The 19,571-nt window shown below is 55.9% G+C and overlaps 12 protein-coding genes across 12 annotated transcripts; 6 read left to right on the forward strand and 6 right to left on the reverse strand.

Annotated features, from left to right (window-relative positions):
- Positions 1-1,008: 1,008 nt before the first annotated feature.
- VTJ04DRAFT_7650 (uncharacterized protein) lies at positions 1,009-1,449 on the reverse strand (the record flags this gene model as incomplete). Its single annotated transcript, XM_069366001.1, has 2 exons — positions 1,009-1,194; positions 1,342-1,449. The coding sequence occupies 2 exons, from the start codon at positions 1,447-1,449 to the stop codon at positions 1,009-1,011; spliced, it is 294 nt and encodes a 97-aa protein (XP_069216979.1).
- A 1,233-nt stretch (positions 1,450-2,682) lies between these two features.
- Positions 2,683-5,121, reverse strand: VTJ04DRAFT_7651 (uncharacterized protein; the record flags this gene model as incomplete). Its single annotated transcript, XM_069366002.1, has 1 exon — positions 2,683-5,121. The coding sequence occupies one exon, from the start codon at positions 5,119-5,121 to the stop codon at positions 2,683-2,685; it is 2,439 nt and encodes an 812-aa protein (XP_069216980.1).
- A 675-nt stretch (positions 5,122-5,796) lies between these two features.
- Positions 5,797-6,765, forward strand: VTJ04DRAFT_7652 (uncharacterized protein; the record flags this gene model as incomplete). Its single annotated transcript, XM_069366003.1, has 2 exons — positions 5,797-5,829; positions 5,887-6,765. 2 exons carry the CDS (start codon positions 5,797-5,799, stop codon positions 6,763-6,765), a joined length of 912 nt encoding a protein of 303 aa, XP_069216981.1.
- A 67-nt stretch (positions 6,766-6,832) lies between these two features.
- VTJ04DRAFT_7653 (uncharacterized protein) lies at positions 6,833-7,248 on the reverse strand (the record flags this gene model as incomplete). The annotated part of the gene is made up of 2 exons (XM_069366004.1): positions 6,833-7,008; positions 7,059-7,248. The coding sequence occupies 2 exons, from the start codon at positions 7,246-7,248 to the stop codon at positions 6,833-6,835; spliced, it is 366 nt and encodes a 121-aa protein (XP_069216982.1).
- A 1,294-nt stretch (positions 7,249-8,542) lies between these two features.
- On the forward strand, positions 8,543-10,081 carry VTJ04DRAFT_7654 (uncharacterized protein; the record flags this gene model as incomplete). Its single annotated transcript, XM_069366005.1, has 1 exon — positions 8,543-10,081. The coding sequence occupies one exon, from the start codon at positions 8,543-8,545 to the stop codon at positions 10,079-10,081; it is 1,539 nt and encodes a 512-aa protein (XP_069216983.1).
- A 23-nt stretch (positions 10,082-10,104) lies between these two features.
- Positions 10,105-10,400, forward strand: VTJ04DRAFT_7655 (uncharacterized protein; the record flags this gene model as incomplete). Its single annotated transcript, XM_069366006.1, has 2 exons — positions 10,105-10,285; positions 10,363-10,400. The coding sequence occupies 2 exons, from the start codon at positions 10,105-10,107 to the stop codon at positions 10,398-10,400; spliced, it is 219 nt and encodes a 72-aa protein (XP_069216984.1).
- A 335-nt stretch (positions 10,401-10,735) lies between these two features.
- Positions 10,736-12,751, forward strand: VTJ04DRAFT_7656 (uncharacterized protein; the record flags this gene model as incomplete). Its single annotated transcript, XM_069366007.1, has 2 exons — positions 10,736-10,963; positions 11,051-12,751. The coding sequence occupies 2 exons, from the start codon at positions 10,736-10,738 to the stop codon at positions 12,749-12,751; spliced, it is 1,929 nt and encodes a 642-aa protein (XP_069216985.1).
- Positions 12,752-13,282: 531 nt separating this feature from the next.
- Positions 13,283-14,131, reverse strand: VTJ04DRAFT_7657 (uncharacterized protein; the record flags this gene model as incomplete). The annotated part of the gene is made up of 3 exons (XM_069366008.1): positions 13,283-13,463; positions 13,575-13,726; positions 13,952-14,131. 3 exons carry the CDS (start codon positions 14,129-14,131, stop codon positions 13,283-13,285), a joined length of 513 nt encoding a protein of 170 aa, XP_069216986.1.
- Positions 14,132-14,273: 142 nt separating this feature from the next.
- Positions 14,274-14,744, forward strand: VTJ04DRAFT_7658 (uncharacterized protein; the record flags this gene model as incomplete). Its single annotated transcript, XM_069366009.1, has 1 exon — positions 14,274-14,744. One exon carries the CDS (start codon positions 14,274-14,276, stop codon positions 14,742-14,744), a length of 471 nt encoding a protein of 156 aa, XP_069216987.1.
- Positions 14,745-14,915: 171 nt separating this feature from the next.
- Positions 14,916-16,540, reverse strand: VTJ04DRAFT_7659 (uncharacterized protein; the record flags this gene model as incomplete). Its single annotated transcript, XM_069366010.1, has 3 exons — positions 14,916-15,425; positions 15,489-16,394; positions 16,484-16,540. The coding sequence occupies 3 exons, from the start codon at positions 16,538-16,540 to the stop codon at positions 14,916-14,918; spliced, it is 1,473 nt and encodes a 490-aa protein (XP_069216988.1).
- Positions 16,541-17,130: 590 nt separating this feature from the next.
- On the reverse strand, positions 17,131-17,600 carry VTJ04DRAFT_7660 (uncharacterized protein; the record flags this gene model as incomplete). Its single annotated transcript, XM_069366012.1, has 2 exons — positions 17,131-17,226; positions 17,313-17,600. 2 exons carry the CDS (start codon positions 17,598-17,600, stop codon positions 17,131-17,133), a joined length of 384 nt encoding a protein of 127 aa, XP_069216989.1.
- A 536-nt stretch (positions 17,601-18,136) lies between these two features.
- Positions 18,137-19,493, forward strand: VTJ04DRAFT_7661 (uncharacterized protein; the record flags this gene model as incomplete). Its single annotated transcript, XM_069366013.1, has 3 exons — positions 18,137-18,199; positions 18,266-18,675; positions 18,737-19,493. The coding sequence occupies 3 exons, from the start codon at positions 18,137-18,139 to the stop codon at positions 19,491-19,493; spliced, it is 1,230 nt and encodes a 409-aa protein (XP_069216990.1).
- Positions 19,494-19,571: the final 78 nt, after the last annotated feature.

Raw genomic sequence — 19,571 nt, forward strand, 5'->3', positions numbered from 1 at the left:
AATACATAGACGTCGTTATGACAGGATCCAGACCGAAATCTGATGGGTAATGGATCTTTCCTAAGGAATAGTGGGTTAGTAGGAAAAGGGGTAGTTATTATCTGTATTGTCTTGTGGATTCAACAACCTACATTTAGTCCTGCAAGTGGATTATTGTCAATGCAAACGAGGCAATGTCAACAAGACCATGGATAGGGCTTGTTATTCTCAGTCTATCACCAATCATAAAACTACCTAGAAGCAATGCGGAGTTGGGAATGGGACTATCGATCACGGTTTGACTCGCGGTTCCCCCAACAACAGGGAGGATCCATTACAGACACCCATATAGCACATGCGGAACCAAATATGATACTCCGATATAGATGCAAATGCCGTGCTTTTTGGCATGTTGTCCTGCATCGTGTGGAACTGCGGGGCATATGTATACTTTGCCAGAGAGAGTTGGATGCCGTGGGAGGGTTGCAGGAGGGTTCAGTTTCGGATCGCGAAGGAATAGTGGGAGTGACGGTGGATCTTGGGTGCTGCATGGAGATGGTGAAAATACTGGACCTCTCAGTCACTGGGTGGCTTCGTGGCTTTTCAGCAAGGCGTCAATGGTGGTTGGTGATAGTGTTTGGACATTGAACACTTACTTTCTTTTTCACTCCTGCCTTTGACCATAATGCCCTAAGTTCTGGCCACAGGATGTTATTAGGGCATGGCGGTCACGCACAACGTCAAAATCACAAGTCACACGACAAAGAAATTGAAGACTGAGGTCAAACAAGATGATGTGGAAATTTTGTTTTATTGCCCCATGATGGTCTATTATCCTCCGTCTATTGTTCTCCGCGTTTATCCCTCCATGAAATCCATGTCCCGAATGAGAAAGAGAAAACCATGATGAGAACCGTCACGCAGATGGCCCATTTCCACGCCCGTTCCATCCATGTCCCGTGCCCTTGGTCAGTCGATCAAGAAATCGGTCGGCGGTCGGTCGTGGGCAGCCGTCAAGCCCGCCCTTGCTTAGCCGCAGCGGGCACAGACGCCCTTGACCTTCTCGAACATGTCGAGAGCCGGCGCGGAGCCGCCACACTCGCGGATGGCACAGTCACGGCCCACGACCTTGAGCTTGTTGAGGTCCTTGCAAAGGCACTTGGGGTCGTTGTTGCCGCAGCCCATCTGAGGGGCGACCTCGTTCATGCAGGTGCGCTGTGAGTGAGAAGGATGAGTTAGTTTGTCTGCTCACAATCCGCGACTTAGGAAGCGATGAGTGAAGGTGATGGTAATGGTGATGAAAGAAATTGAAAGGAAAGATGGAAGAAGATTGAAGAGGGAAAGAATGGAAGATGAACTTACAGCGCACTGAGGAAGGGTACCAATTCCACAACCACCCTGGCGGGCGTTGATGACATTGGCCGAGGCGACAGTGGCCAGAGCAGCGAGGATGACCTTGGTGAACTGCATTTTGACTGATTGTGGTGTGAAGGTTTGGTATGGTTGAGTGAGGAAGATTGTTTGAAGTGGTTGATGGTTGAGGTTGGTGGATGACTTGATTGTGGTCGAGATGGAAGAACTTGTTCGAGGATTGAGAACGAAGTGAGGATGTGGAAGAAGAGAAGAAGTGGGAGAGAAATTCGAGTGAGAACCAGCGAATATATAGTCGAAATCTGTGGCCTCGGAAACTCGGAGGCTCGGAGCCTCGGAATATCTTCTTTCTTTTGCTTTCCGGCTCCGATCCGAGACCACCTCCTTCCTGATTTTCCTGCCTCAACTCACGTTTTTCCGGCTCTGTCTTCTCAAGAAGGAAGTCGTCTTGCCTTGCTGCCAGGCCGGATTAACTTCCTGGGTTCCGATTCCGATCTTGGGACCCGGATATCCCTCTCCCTCTTGCCAGATGGTTGCCAGCAGGGTAGGGTTATGAGGCCGGCGAGTCTGTGGTAGGAACTCACGCTTGGGTTCGTCGGGGAGAGCCAGTTCTCAAAGGCAGAGGAGCTGTGACCATTCTTGCCCTGAGAAGTTTGAATCACGGTGTTTCCAAGTGGTCAAGAGCACACAGCAAGGCGTTCAGCAACTCCGAGATGAGAATTCAGCTTCTTTGGGACCATCTGCCTCAGATGCCATTCGTCCCTTTCCTGTCCCATATTCACTTCATAGAGAAACCACGGAGTTATGGTGTCTGGTACCTGCGGTCATGGGCTGGGCGTTTGGGGCGTTGACCCTGCTTGCTGCCTCCAGGCCGGCTTTGAGCCGATGTTTTGCCGCCCGAGGCGTCTTAGGGAAGGAGCAACAAGACCCGGGGTTTTGAGATGAACATCAGTGTGGAAAACAATCCGGAGGTGTTCATGGTGATGGGGAACCTTGAATTTAACACATCGTATCACTGGAGTTGAAACAAACTGTCTTGTCGGGCGCTTGTGTTGTTTGCTTGGCATTCAGGGGCAATGTAAACAAACACCAAGAACCGGCGGTAGGCAAACAGGATTGTTGAAGCAAGCGTGTTTTCATTATACCGTGAATGCCACGGTGGGATCTTCGACCTGTTTGTCTAGACAAAGTACAAACATAAGCAAATCCAAAGTCCAAGAGAGCCAAGTTGCCAATACCATTCCCATCCTATGCCAAGGTTCCCAAACACTCAATATTTACGCCAATACCCTCATGACAATCCCGTGATCATTGCGCTGGAACAAGTGCAGTTCACCGGAGCATGTACGACAAGTCTGGTAATCCAGCAAGAATCTTTTGAGCAGCGGCTTCGTCATCCTCCTCAAGAGGCCCAATCCCAGGAGCGTTGGTGTTTGCTCCCCTAGGTCTCGAAGAAACATGCCTTGGCTCTGCTATAGCCGGCCTCACCGGTAGCGCAGCAGGAATTTCTGTGAGTAATGCAGAACTAGACTGTTTTTGAGGAGATTCCGGGGGCTTTTGTGAAGCAGGTGATGCCTGCTTGACGGATGGTGTTTCAAACACCGAGAAGTCGACAGATGCCCAAGGGTCGGGGTTGGTGTTAGAGGCTGTTGGAGCGGGGCCAACAAAGGATGCGGTGCTGGTTGTTGTTTCAGGGTTCGTGGAAGAAATCGCTGATGGTAGTGTGTTTGTAACTGGCAATGCAGGAGACGATGGTTCGTTCTTGGTTGTGGAAGAGATGACTGCTGTTATCGTTGGAGCAGTGACAGCAACGGTGGGGTGTGAGGTGACAGGGGACGAAACCATCTCGCCCCATTCATCATCGTCATCTTCGTCCTGAATAAAGGGTTGTGGTTGGACTGGCTGGGGTTTTGAGATGCTTAATGCACTTGGTGCGCTTGGTGCTGGCTGAAGCGTTACTGAGGCAGGAGGAGGAGCAGGAGCAGGTGGAGGCAGAGCTGTCGAAGCATCTTGACTCTTCCGTGGCGCCTGTGCTGCAATCGAGCCCTCTTTCGCTGGCATCTTTTCTGGTGATGGCTGCGGAGCAAGGGGGGAACTGCTCCAGCTAAACGAAGCTACAGCAGACCCCAAACTGCCTGATGGCCGGTGGCTTCCAGTCAAGTCAGACCCAACCACCCCGCTCAAGCTTGTCGACTTGGGAGGAGGCTGGAGCGAGGCATTCCTTGAGTGCGCCCTCCTCTTCCCAAAGACAGCCTCTAGCGCAACAGGCTCAGCGGTTGAATCCCACCCAAACATGTTTTTCTGTGTTTTAGCGGCAAGTCCGCCAAGTTGGACACGTCCCGCGATGGAGTCTTCTTCCATCCAGCGGCGTACAATCTTGATGGTTTCGTCATGGACGGTAGATGTCGCCCATGTCACGCGCCGGTATGCCTCGTCATCTGCGGCGTCGTGTCGGCGGGATGAGCCCAGCCTGGAGATGCGATACCAGGTTTTGCGATGTGAAATCTCGGTGAAACTGTCCTTCAGGACATAGTCCGGCACATCGTCCTCTACCTTAGGGTTCCGAGGAAGCTGCTTTGCGTCCTTGAAAAGTTTGCTGATCAAGCCAAGGTCCACAGTAAAGTTCAATGAACTGAACTTTGATGTAGGCCCTGCTTGAGAGGATGGCCTCTCCGCAACAGGCGAAGAGGCAACCATGGAGGCTTCGACATTTTTGCTAGAAACAACCGGACTTGTAGGCCCTGTGATTGGAGGGCTCGTAGCCACCGGCTCATCAACTTCTTCCGCATCCTCGAATTCCCCGAAGTCGGCACCATCGTCAGCATCGTCGGCATCATCAGTACCGTCCCTCCTCCCTATGCTCAACGGGCTTTTGCTCCTGGGTCGAGCGATCTCAGGTTCCTCACTAGCTGCCCTCGCCAACCCGTCGAATTTCTCAACGAGCTCTTGGACCTTCCCTGAAGTCTGCTTGGCCGACGGAGGGCGGAGTTTGGGCTCTTCGTCGATGGACGTGTGAAGTGAGTCTTCGTGGTTTTCTTCGGGATCGGTAGTCTCGTTGGATGGTGTGGATGGTTGATCTTCGTGCACCTGGCCGTCCGAATCGGTAGTCAGGGGTGAGTCTTCATCTTTAGAGGTGGATGGCACCCCGTCGTTGGAGGCATCAGCTGGAGTCGGCTCCACCGGTGTTACAGGAGCTTGGTTTGCTGGCTCTTCCTGAATCTTGTCCTCTGGTGTATCCCAAACAGGCTCCTCCTCTACAATCGCGAGTCCAGTGTGTTGCAGTGTCGTGGGCGCGACGTCCACGCTGGACGTATCATGGACAACCAATCGCGGTGTATCGATGCCGTGCTCTGATGGTGGGCCCGAAGAAAACGAGCCGCCCCAAGGATCGGGTGATGGTTGTCGGAGGGCAAAGTCGGTAGACTCTTTTGGCGTCGCCAGACTCGAGGGCCATGTAACCTTTGTTTCCTTTCCCATGGCGTCATCCCTCGGAGAAGGAACGCGATGGGGGGTCGACGAACCGGAGCCCCATCCACCAGCCCATATGGAGTGCGCAGGTGGCTCAGGGGCGCCCCATCCCACCTCGCTGGTACCATCGTCACCTCCCCATGGAGAGTGCTCGAGAACGGATGGGATCCGAGGGGAGCTCGATGGGGAGAGAAAGGCTCGTGGAGGAGGAGCAAGATCGGATTTCGGAAGAGGAGACTCGGGCTTTATGTCCTTGTCTGGGTCTGGCGCGGCCCAAGGTGAGCCCCAGGGATCGTCCATCATGTGTGACGACGATGATCATGGTGCGAGGGAGTTCCCTTGGGGCGGTCTGCCGAGCGGGCAAGGAGGATTGACCACACGTACGAAGAGCCGGCAGGACGCAAGCGATGGGAACTACTCGGGCGATGTCGAGGGCATGTTCAGTCGGGGAATTGGAGACAAACCCTTCGGAAGTCAAGTGAAGTTGGCATCTGGCTTCGGAGCCAGCGGATAAGGGGGTTGGCTGCCAAAGGTCGAGCTAGGAGGTCCTGAGGCCCTGAGATGCGTGGCGTTGGCGGGTTGCAGCGGCACCAGCCAGGGGAATGCCGGACATGGGGGAATGCTGTGATGGCTCAACCAATCCAGACGCGGCGTTGGATAAGGCTGCCAGCCTTATCGCCACATCCTTGTCCTCCGTGGTATGTCTTGGCATCAACGGGTCCACCGCTGAGAAAGCAAACCACCGATTCGGAGTCGATGAATGGTGGGGGAGGGGTCCCATGCGGCTGTCTTGATTGATCATCAACTTTGCCCTCGAGCTGCTCAAGCCCCCGACATCGCATGGGCTCATCATGCCTTGAACCTCTATACCACAGGATATCAAGGGAAGAAAGGCTTGAATTTTCCAGGACCCTCTTGGAGCGACTGTTTATTCGACGGATTCCACTCAGTGTTTTCGGCACCTCAACCCAGATTGACATGTCGCTCTCCAAGATCAAACATATTGTCCTGGTGAGTATGGATTCTCACTTCGTGGTTCATCGTCCTCGCCTCACTAACAACTTTCAGGTACTTTCCGGGAAAGGAGGCGTTGGCAAGTCCTCAGTTACAACTCAACTCGCCCTGTCCCTGACCCTCCAAGGACACTCTGTCGGTGTCCTCGATGTTGACCTCACCGGTCCCTCCATCCCACGCATGTTTGGCATTGAAGATGCCAAAGTCACTCAGGCTCCTGGCGGATGGCTACCTGTTACCGTCCATGAAGGCGATCCCTCCACCAACCTTGGGCCCCTTCGCGTCATGAGCCTAGGTTTCCTCTTACCCCGTCGCGGCGACGCCGTGGTATGGCGTGGTCCCAAGAAGACAGCCATGGTGCGCCAGTTCCTGACCGACGTTTTCTGGGACGAGCTCGACTACTTGTTGATCGACACCCCGCCGGGTACAAGCGACGAGCATATCTCACTGGCCGAGACGCTGCTTCAAAAGGCGCGTCCCGGCCAACTTGCCGGCGCAGTGGTCGTTACAACTCCCCAAGCCGTGGCCACGGCGGATGTGCGCAAGGAACTCAACTTTTGTGCAAAGACGAGCATTCGGGTTCTGGGCGTCGTCGAGAACATGAGCGGTTTCGTCTGCCCGAACTGTAGTGAATGCACAAATATCTTTATGAGTGGCGGTGGTGAGGTCATGGCCAAGGATTTTAACGTCCGGTTCCTTGGGAAGGTGCCTATTGATCCTCAGTTTCTGGTGCTCATCGAGACGGGCAAGACGCCGAGGTATCCGCAAGGCACTGTAGTCGATGGGCAGGATCTCTCATCAGCCGATGCCGCAGCTACAGAGGGCGGGGGGTCACGAGATTCTGCACTGCTGGTCCACAAGTACAGATCTTGTTCTCTCGCGCCCATATTCGCCCGCATCACAACCGACGTCGTGGCCAGCATCACGGAATAGAATCAGGACGTTCAACAAGGGGCGGACCCAATACGCTCAGACCGTATCTAAAAGGCAGCGACCCTTATCATTTAACATAAAAACGCAGCGAGTGCGTCATGATGGTGCGAGGCTTGCGGCTTGCGGCTTGCGGCTCGCGGCGCGCGGGCCGGGTATACCGACAAGGAACCTGCGCCTCACTTCCCAGCCGCTCACCGCCACCTTTGAGCCAGCGTTTGGCGGCCTTTCTGAACTTCACAGATGCTGAGCGATTTTTCGGCATTTCGCGTGTAGTTATCATGGAGGCTGGAAACGGGATCCGGGATGTGATGGGTGCCCAATGCGCGCCACCGGGCCTCGACGCGAATTGGATGCCACCCTCACCCGCAAGAAGTCACTGACTTCGTCTTGGCTGGAAACGGTTCCCGGGTTCAAGTGCAGGCTGACTTGACGCTGGCCAAAGGGGCGCAGTGAGGTCAGGTGTAAGTGAGCCTGAACTTCCATCAGGTAGTTGATGTCTGGTGCTCGGGCTGGTGGGGCAGACTGCAGACATTGGCAGATGCATCATGCGGCCTAGGGTTCCTAGAACCTCCATGGAAGCAAAAGAATCCGAGATGCAACTCCAATTGTTCTTCCCGTGGTTTGCTTCGACAGTCGCACACATAAAGCACCAAGCTGTCGACAGAGTCTGACGAGATCTCGTGAAACATAGGGGTTGTCCCATTTTCTGAGAATTTACCTATTTCTGCTGTCCATTCTTAAGAGCGGCTCCGATGTCAAATAAAAGGCAAATCATGACTGGAGCACTGATGGTGATGATGAGGTGGAAATACTACTAAGTGACTAAGTGACATCCATCATCTGCCTGCCCGTTGAGGATGTGGGGATCTGCACCGGCCCTGCCCTCGAGCGGGGCTTGGCATGGAAATTTCTTGCCCCGCCATAACTTCCCGTCGCATTCTCTTGCACATAAAAATCCTGGGACAACCGCTCACCGCGCTCTGTATACCGCCCACGAAACTTGACCTCTGCCCGGCTTGTCTCAAACTTACACACACAGTCAGCTCACCAATCGAACCCCAACTCGTCTCTGTCTCTTCCCGCCCATCTGTGCTGCAACCTCGGTCCTTCGTCATATTATTTCCCGCACACCTCTCCGTCCTGCGCCTATCCGTCCCAAATAATAAATAAATCCCTCCGCCTTTCCCTCCTCTGCCATGCGCACCACCTTACTCTAAACCCTATCGCTCGATCTGCCCGGCCCAGTCTTTTGTGGACAGGCAGTTCTGGCTCTCGACTCCGCTGCATTTCTGGTCAATGACCACAATTGACCTCTTGCGCTTCCTTTCTCAGCCTCCAAAGTTTGTCTTCATCTCGGGCGACCTCCCACCTCAGGAGCCCCACTAACATTGTCCACTTCTTTGCTCAGGCCTCGATAGCATTCGCAATCCGATTCAACTCCCCCCGACAAGTGGCCTCACCGGTTGTGTCGAGGCGCAAACAACAAATCCATCGGTGTATCTGTGACGGAGGGTCTTTCTAAACAGTCGCCCACCATTCCCCTCCTCAAGTTCTACCACATTCCCGTCCGCGGCCGACCTCCCTAACGTCCCCTCGGTGACGTTCGATTCTTCCACCCGATACCTGCTAGTGGCGACGCCATCAACCCTCAGGACACCATTTCCTGTGGGCCTACTCTCTCAAACGGACCCCGCATAGTTCGTTTGAGCGGCAGTTAGTGTCCCGCGGACGCCTCACAGCATCAGCCGTCACCGAACTAGTCTCGCCACCCGCCAAGATGCTTTCCCGCGAGATTCCCGACAACTGCACCTTCTCGCCCGTTCCAGGGAGCCTCCAGCTCACCATCAACCATGACGTTGCTGCTGACCTGGACTCCACCAACGCTTTCGAGGGCCCCGAGAAGCTGCTTGAGGTCTGGTTCGCTCCGAGCCCCAATGCGCTGCCGAGCACCGCCCGTGAGAATGGCTTGAAGGCCGTCAGCCCCTCCACTTGGGAGGGCATGCTGGACTTGGTCAACTGCAAGGTCCTGTCTATTGTCAAGTCGGACTTCGTCGACGCCTACCTCTTGTCTGAGTCCAGCATGTTCGTTTTCCCGCACAAGATCATCCTCAAGACGTGCGGAACTACTACCCTTCTGCTGGGCCTCCGTCGCCTTCTCCGCATTGCAGCCGTCGACGCTGGCTTCCCCTTCCATAACGCGGCTTCCCTCGAAGACGTTCACGTCGCCGCCACCCCGTATCGCGTCTTCTATAGCCGCAAGAACTTCCTGTTCCCCCACCGCCAACAGGGCCCCCACTCGAGCTGGAAGGAGGAAGTGAAGTTCCTCGACGACACCTTTGAGAACGGCAGCGCCTACCTGGTCGGCCGCATGAACGCCGATCACTGGTACTTGTACATGACGTCGCCGACCGGCTCCGCACTTACGCCGCCTCTGACACCCCGCTCAAGCCACAACGGCAGCCCTGCCCGTAGTGCTAAAATCCCTACTGGCATGGTCACGGCCTCGAGCGTCCATGCAGATAGCGACACGGACGAGACCCTGGAGATCCTCATGATGGATCTTGACCCCGAGCTTGCAAAGCAGTTCTACCTGGAACGGGCGAGTGCGGTCGCCAGTGAACGGGTGCCTGCTCAAGCCGAGGAAGCCCGTCGCGCCGCCCAGGACAGCCTGGGCGACATTGACGGAACGGTCGACGTGTTTGCCAATTGCGGCGAATCGGACCTCACAGGCGGTTCTGACGCTCAGGTCACCGCCACTGAGGCTGCGACCACTGAAGGCCATGCTCTCGGGACCGTCGTTTCCGAGACTTGTGGCCTCGCCCAGGTGTATCCCAAATCGGACTATCCCGATGCGCGTATCGACGCCTACCTTTTCACTCCTTGCGGCTACTCCGCCAATGGCGTCGTCCCCGCGCCCAATGCTTCCGCTGACGACAAGGGCAACCGTCCAGCCCATTACTGGACCGTTCACGTCACTCCTGAGCCCATCTGCTCTTATGCCTCGTTTGAGACCAACGTCCCAAGCGGCCAGAACGGACGTCAGACTTCCGATATCATCGAACACGTCGTCAACATCTTCAGGCCTGGCCGTTTCACCGTCACCTTCTTCGAGACCAAGAACAAGCAGACCGATGCCCAGGGCGTGCATCCTGCCGCTCACGGGAGCGGCGTCAACAAGCGCATGGACGACGTCAAGGGCTATCGCCGCATGGACCGCATCATTCATGAGTTTGATGACTACTACCTTGTTTTCCGCTACTTTGAGCGTGAGGGCTGGGTTGGCGACAAGAGCGCTCGAGTTGGCGAAGATTACTAGGCGCGGCTTTGCATTGGCCGAGGATGGTTTACGACGGCACGATGACTTTTGGTGTTTCACTCTCTTGGTTGTTTTGCTCTCGCGACTTGCGTTTCCAACTGTTCGCTCCTTTACCCGCATACATTTTTTCTGGCTACTTTGCCATGATTTTGACGGCTCAGAAGGTTTCCTCTCCCTTGGTACATAGTTACAATCAAGCGATGCGTTCGTTCCTCATATCGCCTGGTGGCTGTTGTTGACACTCATTCCAATGCTTTCATGTCTTACCCACCACTCCCTAGAGACCAGCCTCCCCTTCGGCTCCGTGACAACCAATTGAAGTATTCGACATGGTCTGTCTGCCTTTGAAGAATGTCGCCGTGACAAGATGTGGCGGAACATTCTCTTTTTGGCCTAACCCCTATTTTCCCACCACATCTCCATGAAGCCATAACGATAGCAGCCCTTCCCCAATGTTGCGACACCTGCCTCCCCGATGTCCTTCTCGTTTTCGCATCATCTTTTTCATCTCCCACCTTCTCTTTTCCTCTGTTTTATTACTTGATGTCTGGTCGGACGGGCTCCCTAGCAGAATTTTCCTCCCCACTCTCTCGGGCGTGGTCGTCGTCGTACACAGCTAGCTAGCGAACCCAATCCGACCGGTGCCCATTCAGCATGGCCTCCTCCGTTTCCCCGTCCCTCTCGGCAAGCCAAACCGAGAGCCAGAGCTCTCGCGGACCGAACATCACGCACTGGCTGCCACAGTTGATGCTGGGCGCTCTGCTCTCCGTTTGTGGGGCATCGATCATCGGCCTCGCTCTGTCGGCAGTAGCGTTTGCGAGGCCCGAGGAAGAGTTGGTTAAAAGGGGCCATGGCGTAGCGCAGTGTTTTGTTTTGTTTGCTGTATGTCATCTTTCTCGTTTTGTCTTCCCTTTCCCATCGAGCAGTATGGCACTGATGACGTTTAACAACCGGCCGAACGATCGACAGTCAATGCTCTCCCTCTTCTACATCCCACTCCACATCCTAGCCACGTTGAAGGGCGAAAGCCTCTACCCCCAAATCGCCCTTGTCCATGCGCAAATCCTGCCGAGGTCGTTCCGTCATGAACTTCACGCCTGGGCCAGCATGGCCATCCAAATCGCCGTCGTCATGTGGGCCACGGCAATCATCCCCGTTGCGGTCGGCATCCACCGCGGCCCTGACGCGCGCAGCACGGTGTATTTGAAGGTGGACATGTTTGTGTGTGCCACCGGGCTCGTGTTTAGCGCGCTTCTCCTGGTCGTCGTGAAGGTGGCGGAACGGCCGTTCTGCCTGCCTTGGCTGTCGAGAAAACCGGCGCGTGAGGAGGACAATAATACCACGAGGGATTTCGACAGCCTAAAGTTCGAGAAGAAATCCTCGGTCGGTGATAGCACCTCCGAAGAAGGAAGCTCAACAACCAGTGGATCGCCGCGGAGTCCTCGAAGTATCGACGACGCGCAGAGCATCACAACCGGCAGCGCGAGCGTCACTGTCACCCCGGCAAGCAGATCGTCTTCCTCAGCCAGGGTGCTCAGAACCACTCGCCACAGAACCAAAGGGGGAGGGGGTTGCAGTGGTTCGCACCGTCGCTCACCGAGACGGTATATCTGGCCAACCTACACCTTCCAAGCACACCCGCATCACCCTCAAGCGGTGCCGCTCGCTATGCCCGTCCCCGTGCCCATGGCGATGCCGATGCCCATGGAGATGCCGATGGGCATGGCGGCGATGGGGATACCGATCCAACCACAACGGCCGAGGGCATCCTCTTGCTCTTCTTCGACCGCCGCAAGCACGCTGGAAACGTCCTCCAACACGGGTAGTGACAGTGGCGACATCACTCCCGCGACGAGTGTCTGCCCCAGCACGGCGGGAGATCCTCCTCCATCCGACGTGGGAAGTGGTGGAGGGAAAGAAGGGAACGACAAATCCGCCACAGCTCCAGGCCCACCACCACTAGATGCTGTGACACAATCACGACCGTTGCCCCCTTTCGGGGGCAGCACCTCTTCGTCGTCAGGTCTGGGGTCCGTAACGTCAACCGCCTCGTCGGAAGTCTCGGGCCAGCCGGCGAGGAAGAAACCTCGCCTTATGACAAGTAGAGATCCGATGGGTAGAGGCGGCGGTGGCACTCCGGGCTGGACAGGATGGGGATGGTACACTGCTGCTGGACAAGCTAGTGTTGGTGGTGGTGGTGGCGGCTGTGGTGGTGGTGATCCCCTGGCACCACTGATGGACAGAGGACGAAGGAAGCTTGTTCATCCAGCACCGCATCCTCCTCCGCCTCCGCCTCCTCCAGCAGGGAGGAGGCCGAGTCCGCCCGGCCCAAGGGGAGTGGAGAGGGAGAGTCCGTTGGTAATTCGTTTTCGGAGGAAGGCTGGTACCACTCACCCTCCTGCTGGTGCTGGTACGAGTGTTCCTGAGCCACAGAAGCGGGTGGAGGTCGAGCGAGGCAAGGAGGGAGAAAAGAGTGGGGGCGAGAAGAAGGATGAGAAAAATTTGAAGCAGCAAGAGGGAGGTAATGACGGTGGTGAGACCGTGAAAGGAAGTGAAGATAAGGGAGGCAAGTCTGATGGTCCTTCGGCTGCGGATCAGGCTCAGCAGAAGGTGTACTGGGTTCCGGGGGGTTGGTTGCCGCAGGGGGTGTTAGCTGAGGAGGAGAACTGAGCGCTGTGAGGGATTGGATGTTGGTTCCTGTAAACCTCCCTTTCGTTTGACATACCATGTAGTGGAATTGGAAATGGTTGTGAAAGGTAGTCGGAGGTTAGGACTAATGTACGTACTCTCCACGAGCCACACTTGATCGTGTGTCCGCTAATGCCACTTGGGGTCTGTCCCAGTGTCGACTTTGTTAGACATTCACCTCCATGCCCTCGGCGGCTCTGGCATGAGCGCTCGAAGTAGGGGCCTTCTCGCTCATGAGTAGCGCAGCCAGGTAATTCGGATGGATCATCCTCTCGCAATATTCGGGCCATGAGGAGTGCATGCTCTTACCACGCAAGTTCAGGTCGCCCTATTTCCAAATCCCACAGCTTGTCAAGTCCGCGGTAGAGAGAACACAGTTTGAGAACAAGTTGCAATTCATTAGAATATCCAAAACGAGCTAACACCAACCAACTCGGACCAAAAACTCCAATAACAGCCCGCCCGCCCCTAGCATGAACCACAAAGACTCATCAAGCACCACGCTATCTACGTTTACACAACGCGCCTCGTCTTGCCTGTCTCAACCTCGTACACCCACCCACTAATCTCCACCGAATCCGGCACCAACTTCGTCGCCTTGAGGAACTCCACATCCTTCTTCACAGCCTCCTCGAGGTGAGGGAAGGGGAGGAAGTCCAGGTTCTTGGCCTTGAGCTCCTCCAGCGCCTCGGTACTGCGTTGCAACGCCTTGTTAGTATCATCATCATAAAGTGGAACAACTAAATTTGGAGGGAAGAAAGCAATAAAAGTACAGGCCAAAACAAAACGATGAGCTAATACGCACCCCAAGTTCTTGCCAACAATCTCGTACGCCTGCTCGTTGGTGAAGGTCAACATGCCGCAGCCGGTGTGCTTGACCAGGAGGATCTCCGTGGTGCCGAGGAGCTGCTCGCTGATGATGATCGAGCGGAGGGCGTCAACGGCGGAGGCACCGGCCTGGGTTCGAGCTTGAGTTAGCCAATGCTTCCTTTTCATTTCCAAATTCCAAGCGAAATAAATTTAAATTTGGTTTCTATCCTCCGCGTGTCGGTAGGGAAGAGGATTTCGCCATATAGATATCGTCTGAGGCTCTTCAACCTCCACCACATCGGCCAAACCTGGCCCCCCTCATCCACAGCCACATGATCTTCACATCAGGAATTTTATACAGGACAAACTCACATTGCGGATAACGTGGGCATCACCCAGCTCAATGCCAAATGCCGCAGCAGGGTCCAGACGAGCGTCCATGCAGGTGAGTACCAGATACTTCTTGGCCGGCGGGAGGGCAAGATGGCCCTTGTTGAAGGTGGCAGAGTAGCGCTCCGAGGCGGCCACAAGGTTGTCTTGGTGGACGGTCATTGTCGTCGCGGTTGTGGTTGTAGTGGTAGGGGAAGGTGGATTTCGTTATGGAACAGAACTCCTAGACTCGAGGCTAACAAGCAGGGAGCTGATGCAACACTCGGTGTACTCGGAGACGACGAGGCTTGATCAAACAAAGATCATGTCCGAAAACTACACTCAAACTACAAGACGAAGGTTCATATATATACACGTCGCACAACACATACATGCCTCCGGCATCCCACGAGGCCGGGCGCGAGACCCCACGTCCGGAGCGGGGCGCCGACTGTATTGTTCTCCCCAATCCGGGATGCCCATTTGCTGTGACATCACCAACACCACGGCAAAGTCCCCAGCTTCCCCATCCCCAAACTCCCAAACCCCATCACACAAAGGAGTCTTGGCGGGGAACGGCGGCTGCATTTGGATTAGTAGACTCAGTACCGGCGATTGCGTGCTCGCGAGCTCGGTGATTCCCCTCTCCACATCGAAGTTTCAAGACTCATCTCCCAATCAGTTGTGTGAGGCCATTTCACACAATGAAGCCACCTCATCTCATCATCCGAATGATCCGCGCTTTGCAGAAGACAGCATGCATGCAAAACAGGATCCACGATGTTGGGAACCGTAGACAATGCGGGGAGCTCAGAGAGCTGCATGGGACTAACCCGCAGTTATCGATATGCCCCTCCAGGTGCATGCTGCATACTGAGACATGCGTATGTCGTAGTGGTCCGAAATGGGTCCGAAAAGCTGTGGCTGTTTTCCGGCGATTCGGACTCAATCACAGCCTCGCGCAAGCTCAATACCGGCCCTTCTTCCTCTCCAGCCGTGCCAGCAGCCTCTCCTTCTCCTCGAGGGCGCGCTTCTCCTCATACTCCTTCGCAGTCTTGATCGCACGCTCAGCCTCAAAACGGTCAGCGCGCTCATCCATGGCTTTCTTAGTGTCGGCAATGCTCTTTTTGAGGCTGTCAAATAAACTCTCGTGCGCCGGCTGGGCCGGGCTGTGGGCAGACGTGGACACGTGAACCCGGGGCGCGCTGGCATTGATTACACGGGGTGCGTGCCAAACACCACCAGAAACCGGCGCTGCAGGGGCTTGCGCCTGCAGCGGCGGCAGGCGAACGATGCGGCGGAACCAAGGTTGGTGCATCAGCCAAGTCTGGATGGTGTGCAGGGCAGCCGAGACGAGGAAGTACCAGGTGATGCCGGAGGAGAGGAAAGACGTGGCGATGGCAGAAACTGGCATGACGACGAGGGCCATGACGCGCATCGTCTTTTGCTGCTGAGGGGCCATGTAGGGGAGGGTTATCTGCGTGAAAAGCGGCAATGGTTAGCAGCAGGTGTGGACAACAAGTTCGGAGAGGAGACAAACCCTCATTCCGGCGCCCATGAGGAGAGCAGAGGCGATGGGCAGGATGAACAATGGGTCAGGGACGGTGAGGTCCGTGAACCACAGAATGCCGCCAGTCTCGAGCGACGGGACAGGTAGGGCCGACATGCCCTTGATGAGGCGGAACATGCCGATCGCAAGGGGAAGTTGGATAAAAGGAACGAAGTTCTTCAACATGGAGTAGCCCGCTTCCTTGTGCATCATCTGGATCTTGGCTCTCGTCTGGGTGGCAGCAAGGTGGTTTCCAGCTATCATTTGGTACTTCATCTCCTGGTGAAGACCGGCGTACTTCGGGTTCCTGAACAGCTCCTTGAGAATCAAGGCGTTCTCGGAGGCGTCGAGAGCGGGCTTAGCAAGCACAAGGCGGACGAGGACGGCGACAGCAGCAATCGAAGCCCACCAAGGGAGGCCAGTGTAAACGTAAATGGACTCGAGCAGGGTCTGCATCAGCGATGTCGGGCCCCAGCCGAAGTCCAGCCCCAATGTCTTAAGGAATCCAATCTGCTCGGGGATATCAAGGAGGTCACTCCCGGACAATCCAAGAGGGGTTCCTGAAATGTCTGGGAGGACGGCTGGGTCAACTGGCGCAGTCGAGGCTGCCGCCGAGGTTTCAATGGTTGGAGCAGTCGTCGCCTGGGCTGTTGTCGGTTCGGGAATGGGACTCGGGGTGGTGGCCGACTCGGAGACGGCCTCAGGAGGGGCAGCGGGTTCTGAAGAAGACTTCTTCCCCGATGGCCAAAGAGAAAAGTGACGTTGGGATGCCACTGTTGCGGCCAATGGGGCGACTATCCCCCTCGCATTCTGGGAGCCACTGAGGGCCGTTCGGCTATTCCGCAAAACTGTACTGAAATGTCTGGGAAACGGCCTGGGCGAGGTCCTGGGTAGCGTCTAGATGCGAGGTCAGCAAGTGAGGTCTAGGAGGACGAGGACGACCGATTGGTTGAGACAGCAGACAGGGGTAGAATTAAAACACTCACTGTCCTGGCAACGCCCAGGACTGGGCTTGTCCGGAGGAGCCCTCTGCTTGGAAGCATGGTTGTCGACTCTGGGGAGAATACGGTGTGGTTGCAGAGTCTTGAGTCCGTCCAAAAATCCCGGATGACGATGAAAAAACTCGAGATGTTTAGCTGCGGCTTGGACCTGGGGCTTGGCACTCAACTTTTGAGCGGGTCTTCCCGGCTCTCAGTGGCTGCGGAGGCCGCATGTTGCGGCTTCTCGGCGCCGGGGGAAAGTGGGGCACATGTCCGTCCAGTGGTCTGCTCTGCTGGGTGCTGCCCGGGCCGGATGATGGGGCAGCAAGCTCAGTCAGGTTGAAACTGACTCTTCTACAACGGGCCAGAGAGGCCGGGAATAGACAAGCGGATCAAGGACAGCCGCCATACCACACGTTGTTATAAGTACCCACACCGGACAGCGGAATCATCACACGCTTGAGGCGATTGCAAAGAGCCGCAATAATCACAAATATATTTTATTGCGCCGCCACCCTCACACCCGCCCAAGACGCATTATTTTGGGTACTTCATGAAGGAACAAGTCTAGATAGCCACCTTGAATCCGACCTCCAATTTCTTCTGTATTTCTTGGTGTTTCCATCGCAATGCCAGCATGCGTCTCGTCCAAATCATTCCAAGCTCGTCAAGTCGTCCAGTGAGTCCAGCCTCGGCTTTTCGATCCCAGGCGCAACCGGCTCCGTTCGCCGCCTCGACTCGGGGAATACCTGTAGGTGATGGTCAGTAAAATGAGCCAAATATCAACAGAAATGGACATTGGAATGCCAGAAGGAGGCGGAGGGGAAAGACGCACTCGAGTGTTGCTCCAGCCTAACCTGAACGCCGCCTCGTGCGCAAACAGCTCGCCAAAGCCCAGCATCATGCCGTTGATGAAGGGCAAAAACAGGTTGATGGCGACACCGCGGATGATCGACCAGATCGTAGGAGGCTTGTACAACACCACCGCGCCGCCGCTGCTGCCGGGCGAGGAGGACGGTGAGGCCGACAGGCCGTCGTTTTGGCTTGTCGAGTACTGCTCGCTGTCAGTACGGATGGTGACCCCAGACTCCGTCATCGGGTTTGGAGGCTCTTCGGAGGACATGATTCTGGAGGCGAGGGAAGCTCTTTGGACGGTAGTTGGTGGTGGCGAGAGGGAGATTGGGCGCCGACGACAAGCGATATCAAGGGAGCGATGTTGAAAATGGGAGATGGGTTGGAGCTGCTGACGGACAGACGGGACCTGGATGCAGGTTCCAATGGCGTCTGGTTCTGGACCCACAACCTCGCCCACACCAGACAGGGGCTGGATTGGCTGCATCGACGATCAGCGCTCGCTGGTGGGGCCGTTTGGCTGGGAGGGGCGATTAGGTAATCAGAGGTCTGCCATGGTTCGCGGGGCTGACGCGGGGCAGTCAACGTGCGCCAGGCTGGTGCTTGCTTTCGTTGCTCAGAGCTGCCTGATTCTGAATCCATCAGACCTAGGGTCTCGACCTTGAGAAACAAAACCGTCGACCAAACATCACGTCCTTCAAAAACCATCATCGAAAAAATACCATCGACAGGTCTGCAACCCGTCACCATCAGTTTCGACCTTCCCATCCTTTTGGATCGCTCGTCGATCCTCAGTCTTCCCTTGCAATGGCAGACCACGATACTCTAATCAGCAACTTCTGCGAGCTAACAGGTGCTTCTGCACAGAAGGTACCTGAACACTTGGGCCTTCATTGTTGCACAATCTGACGGCTCCCGCTGACCCAATCTCCACAGGCCACAGAGTACCTCACCAGCAGCAACTGGAACATCGACACCGCAGTGACCTCTTACTTCGCCGACATGGAGGAGGACCGCGGCCAAAACGTTCCACAGCCAGAGGCTGCCCCAGCCTACACTGGGCCTCGTACTCTCGACGGCAGGCCCGCCCCTCAGTACGCCACGTCATCGTCGGCGCCCAAGAAGAAGCCACAGAAGCGGACAGGCCTTGCGACACTTAGCTCCATTCGCGGCTCAAGCCATGACCACTCAGATGACGACGAAGATGACGAGGACGAGGACGAGCGCCGCGGACCCCGCGACTTGTTTGCCGGCGGCGAGAAGTCCGGCCTTGCTGTTCAGGATCCCGCTCAGCGCTCTTCGGATTCCCGGAGACTCATTGATGACATTGTCAACCAAGCTCGGACGTAAGTCTCTCCACCCCATGTATGGCTTTGTATTATGACGTTCTGAACACCCTCTGAACAGCAACGCGCGTCAACACCGCGATGAACCTGCACCATCACGTGGCCGTTTCTTCCGTGGCACCGGTCACGTTCTAGGCGGCGATGGCGTCGAGAGCCGCGAGATCCCCGATCCTCTCGGCAATCCCATCCCCACTGCTACGCGTAGCAATGAGCCCGTGCAGGAACGCGTCCTGCACATCTGGCACGACGGTTTCAGCGTCGATGATGGCCCGCTGCACCGCTACGATGATCCTCGGAATCAGGAAGACCTGCAGATGATTCGCCAAGGCCGTGCCCCGCTCCATCTCATGAATGTTCAGGTAGATCAGCGCGTCGATGTCAAGCTGCAGCAGCACGACGAGAAGTACAGGCCTCTGCCCAAGGTGTACCGCCCTTTCAGTGGACAAGGTCGGCGCCTTGGTAGCCCTGTGCCCGGCGAGGTGACGCCCTCGGTTACTCCCACTGCTGCCCCCGCTGCGTCTACCGTTGCGTCAACATCTGCCACTCCGTCGACGGGTGCAGATGAGTCGCAGCCCACACTCATGCTGCGCATCCAGCTCCCTGATGGAACCCGCCTTCCCGCTAGGTTTAACACGACCCAGACGGTCGGGGACGTCTACGACTTCATCACTCGTGCCTCGGCTTCGCTTGCGAACAGTGCCAGGCCGTGGGTGCTCTCGACCACATTCCCAAACAAGGAGCATGAGGATAAAGGGCTGGTTTTGGGCGAGATGCCAGAATTCAAGAGGGGCGGTACTGCGGTTGTGAAGTGGAAATAGACAATTAGAGATGGTTGATGAGACAAGGCGGTGTGTTGCTTTTCCTATGGCTTGTTGTCATGGAGACCTGAAGCGGGA

The sequence above is a fragment of the Mycothermus thermophilus genome, assembly GCF_041956435.1.
Source record: "Mycothermus thermophilus strain CBS 625.91 unplaced genomic scaffold VTJ04scaffold_5, whole genome shotgun sequence".
Classification (NCBI taxonomy): domain Eukaryota; kingdom Fungi; phylum Ascomycota; class Sordariomycetes; order Sordariales; family Chaetomiaceae; genus Mycothermus; species Mycothermus thermophilus.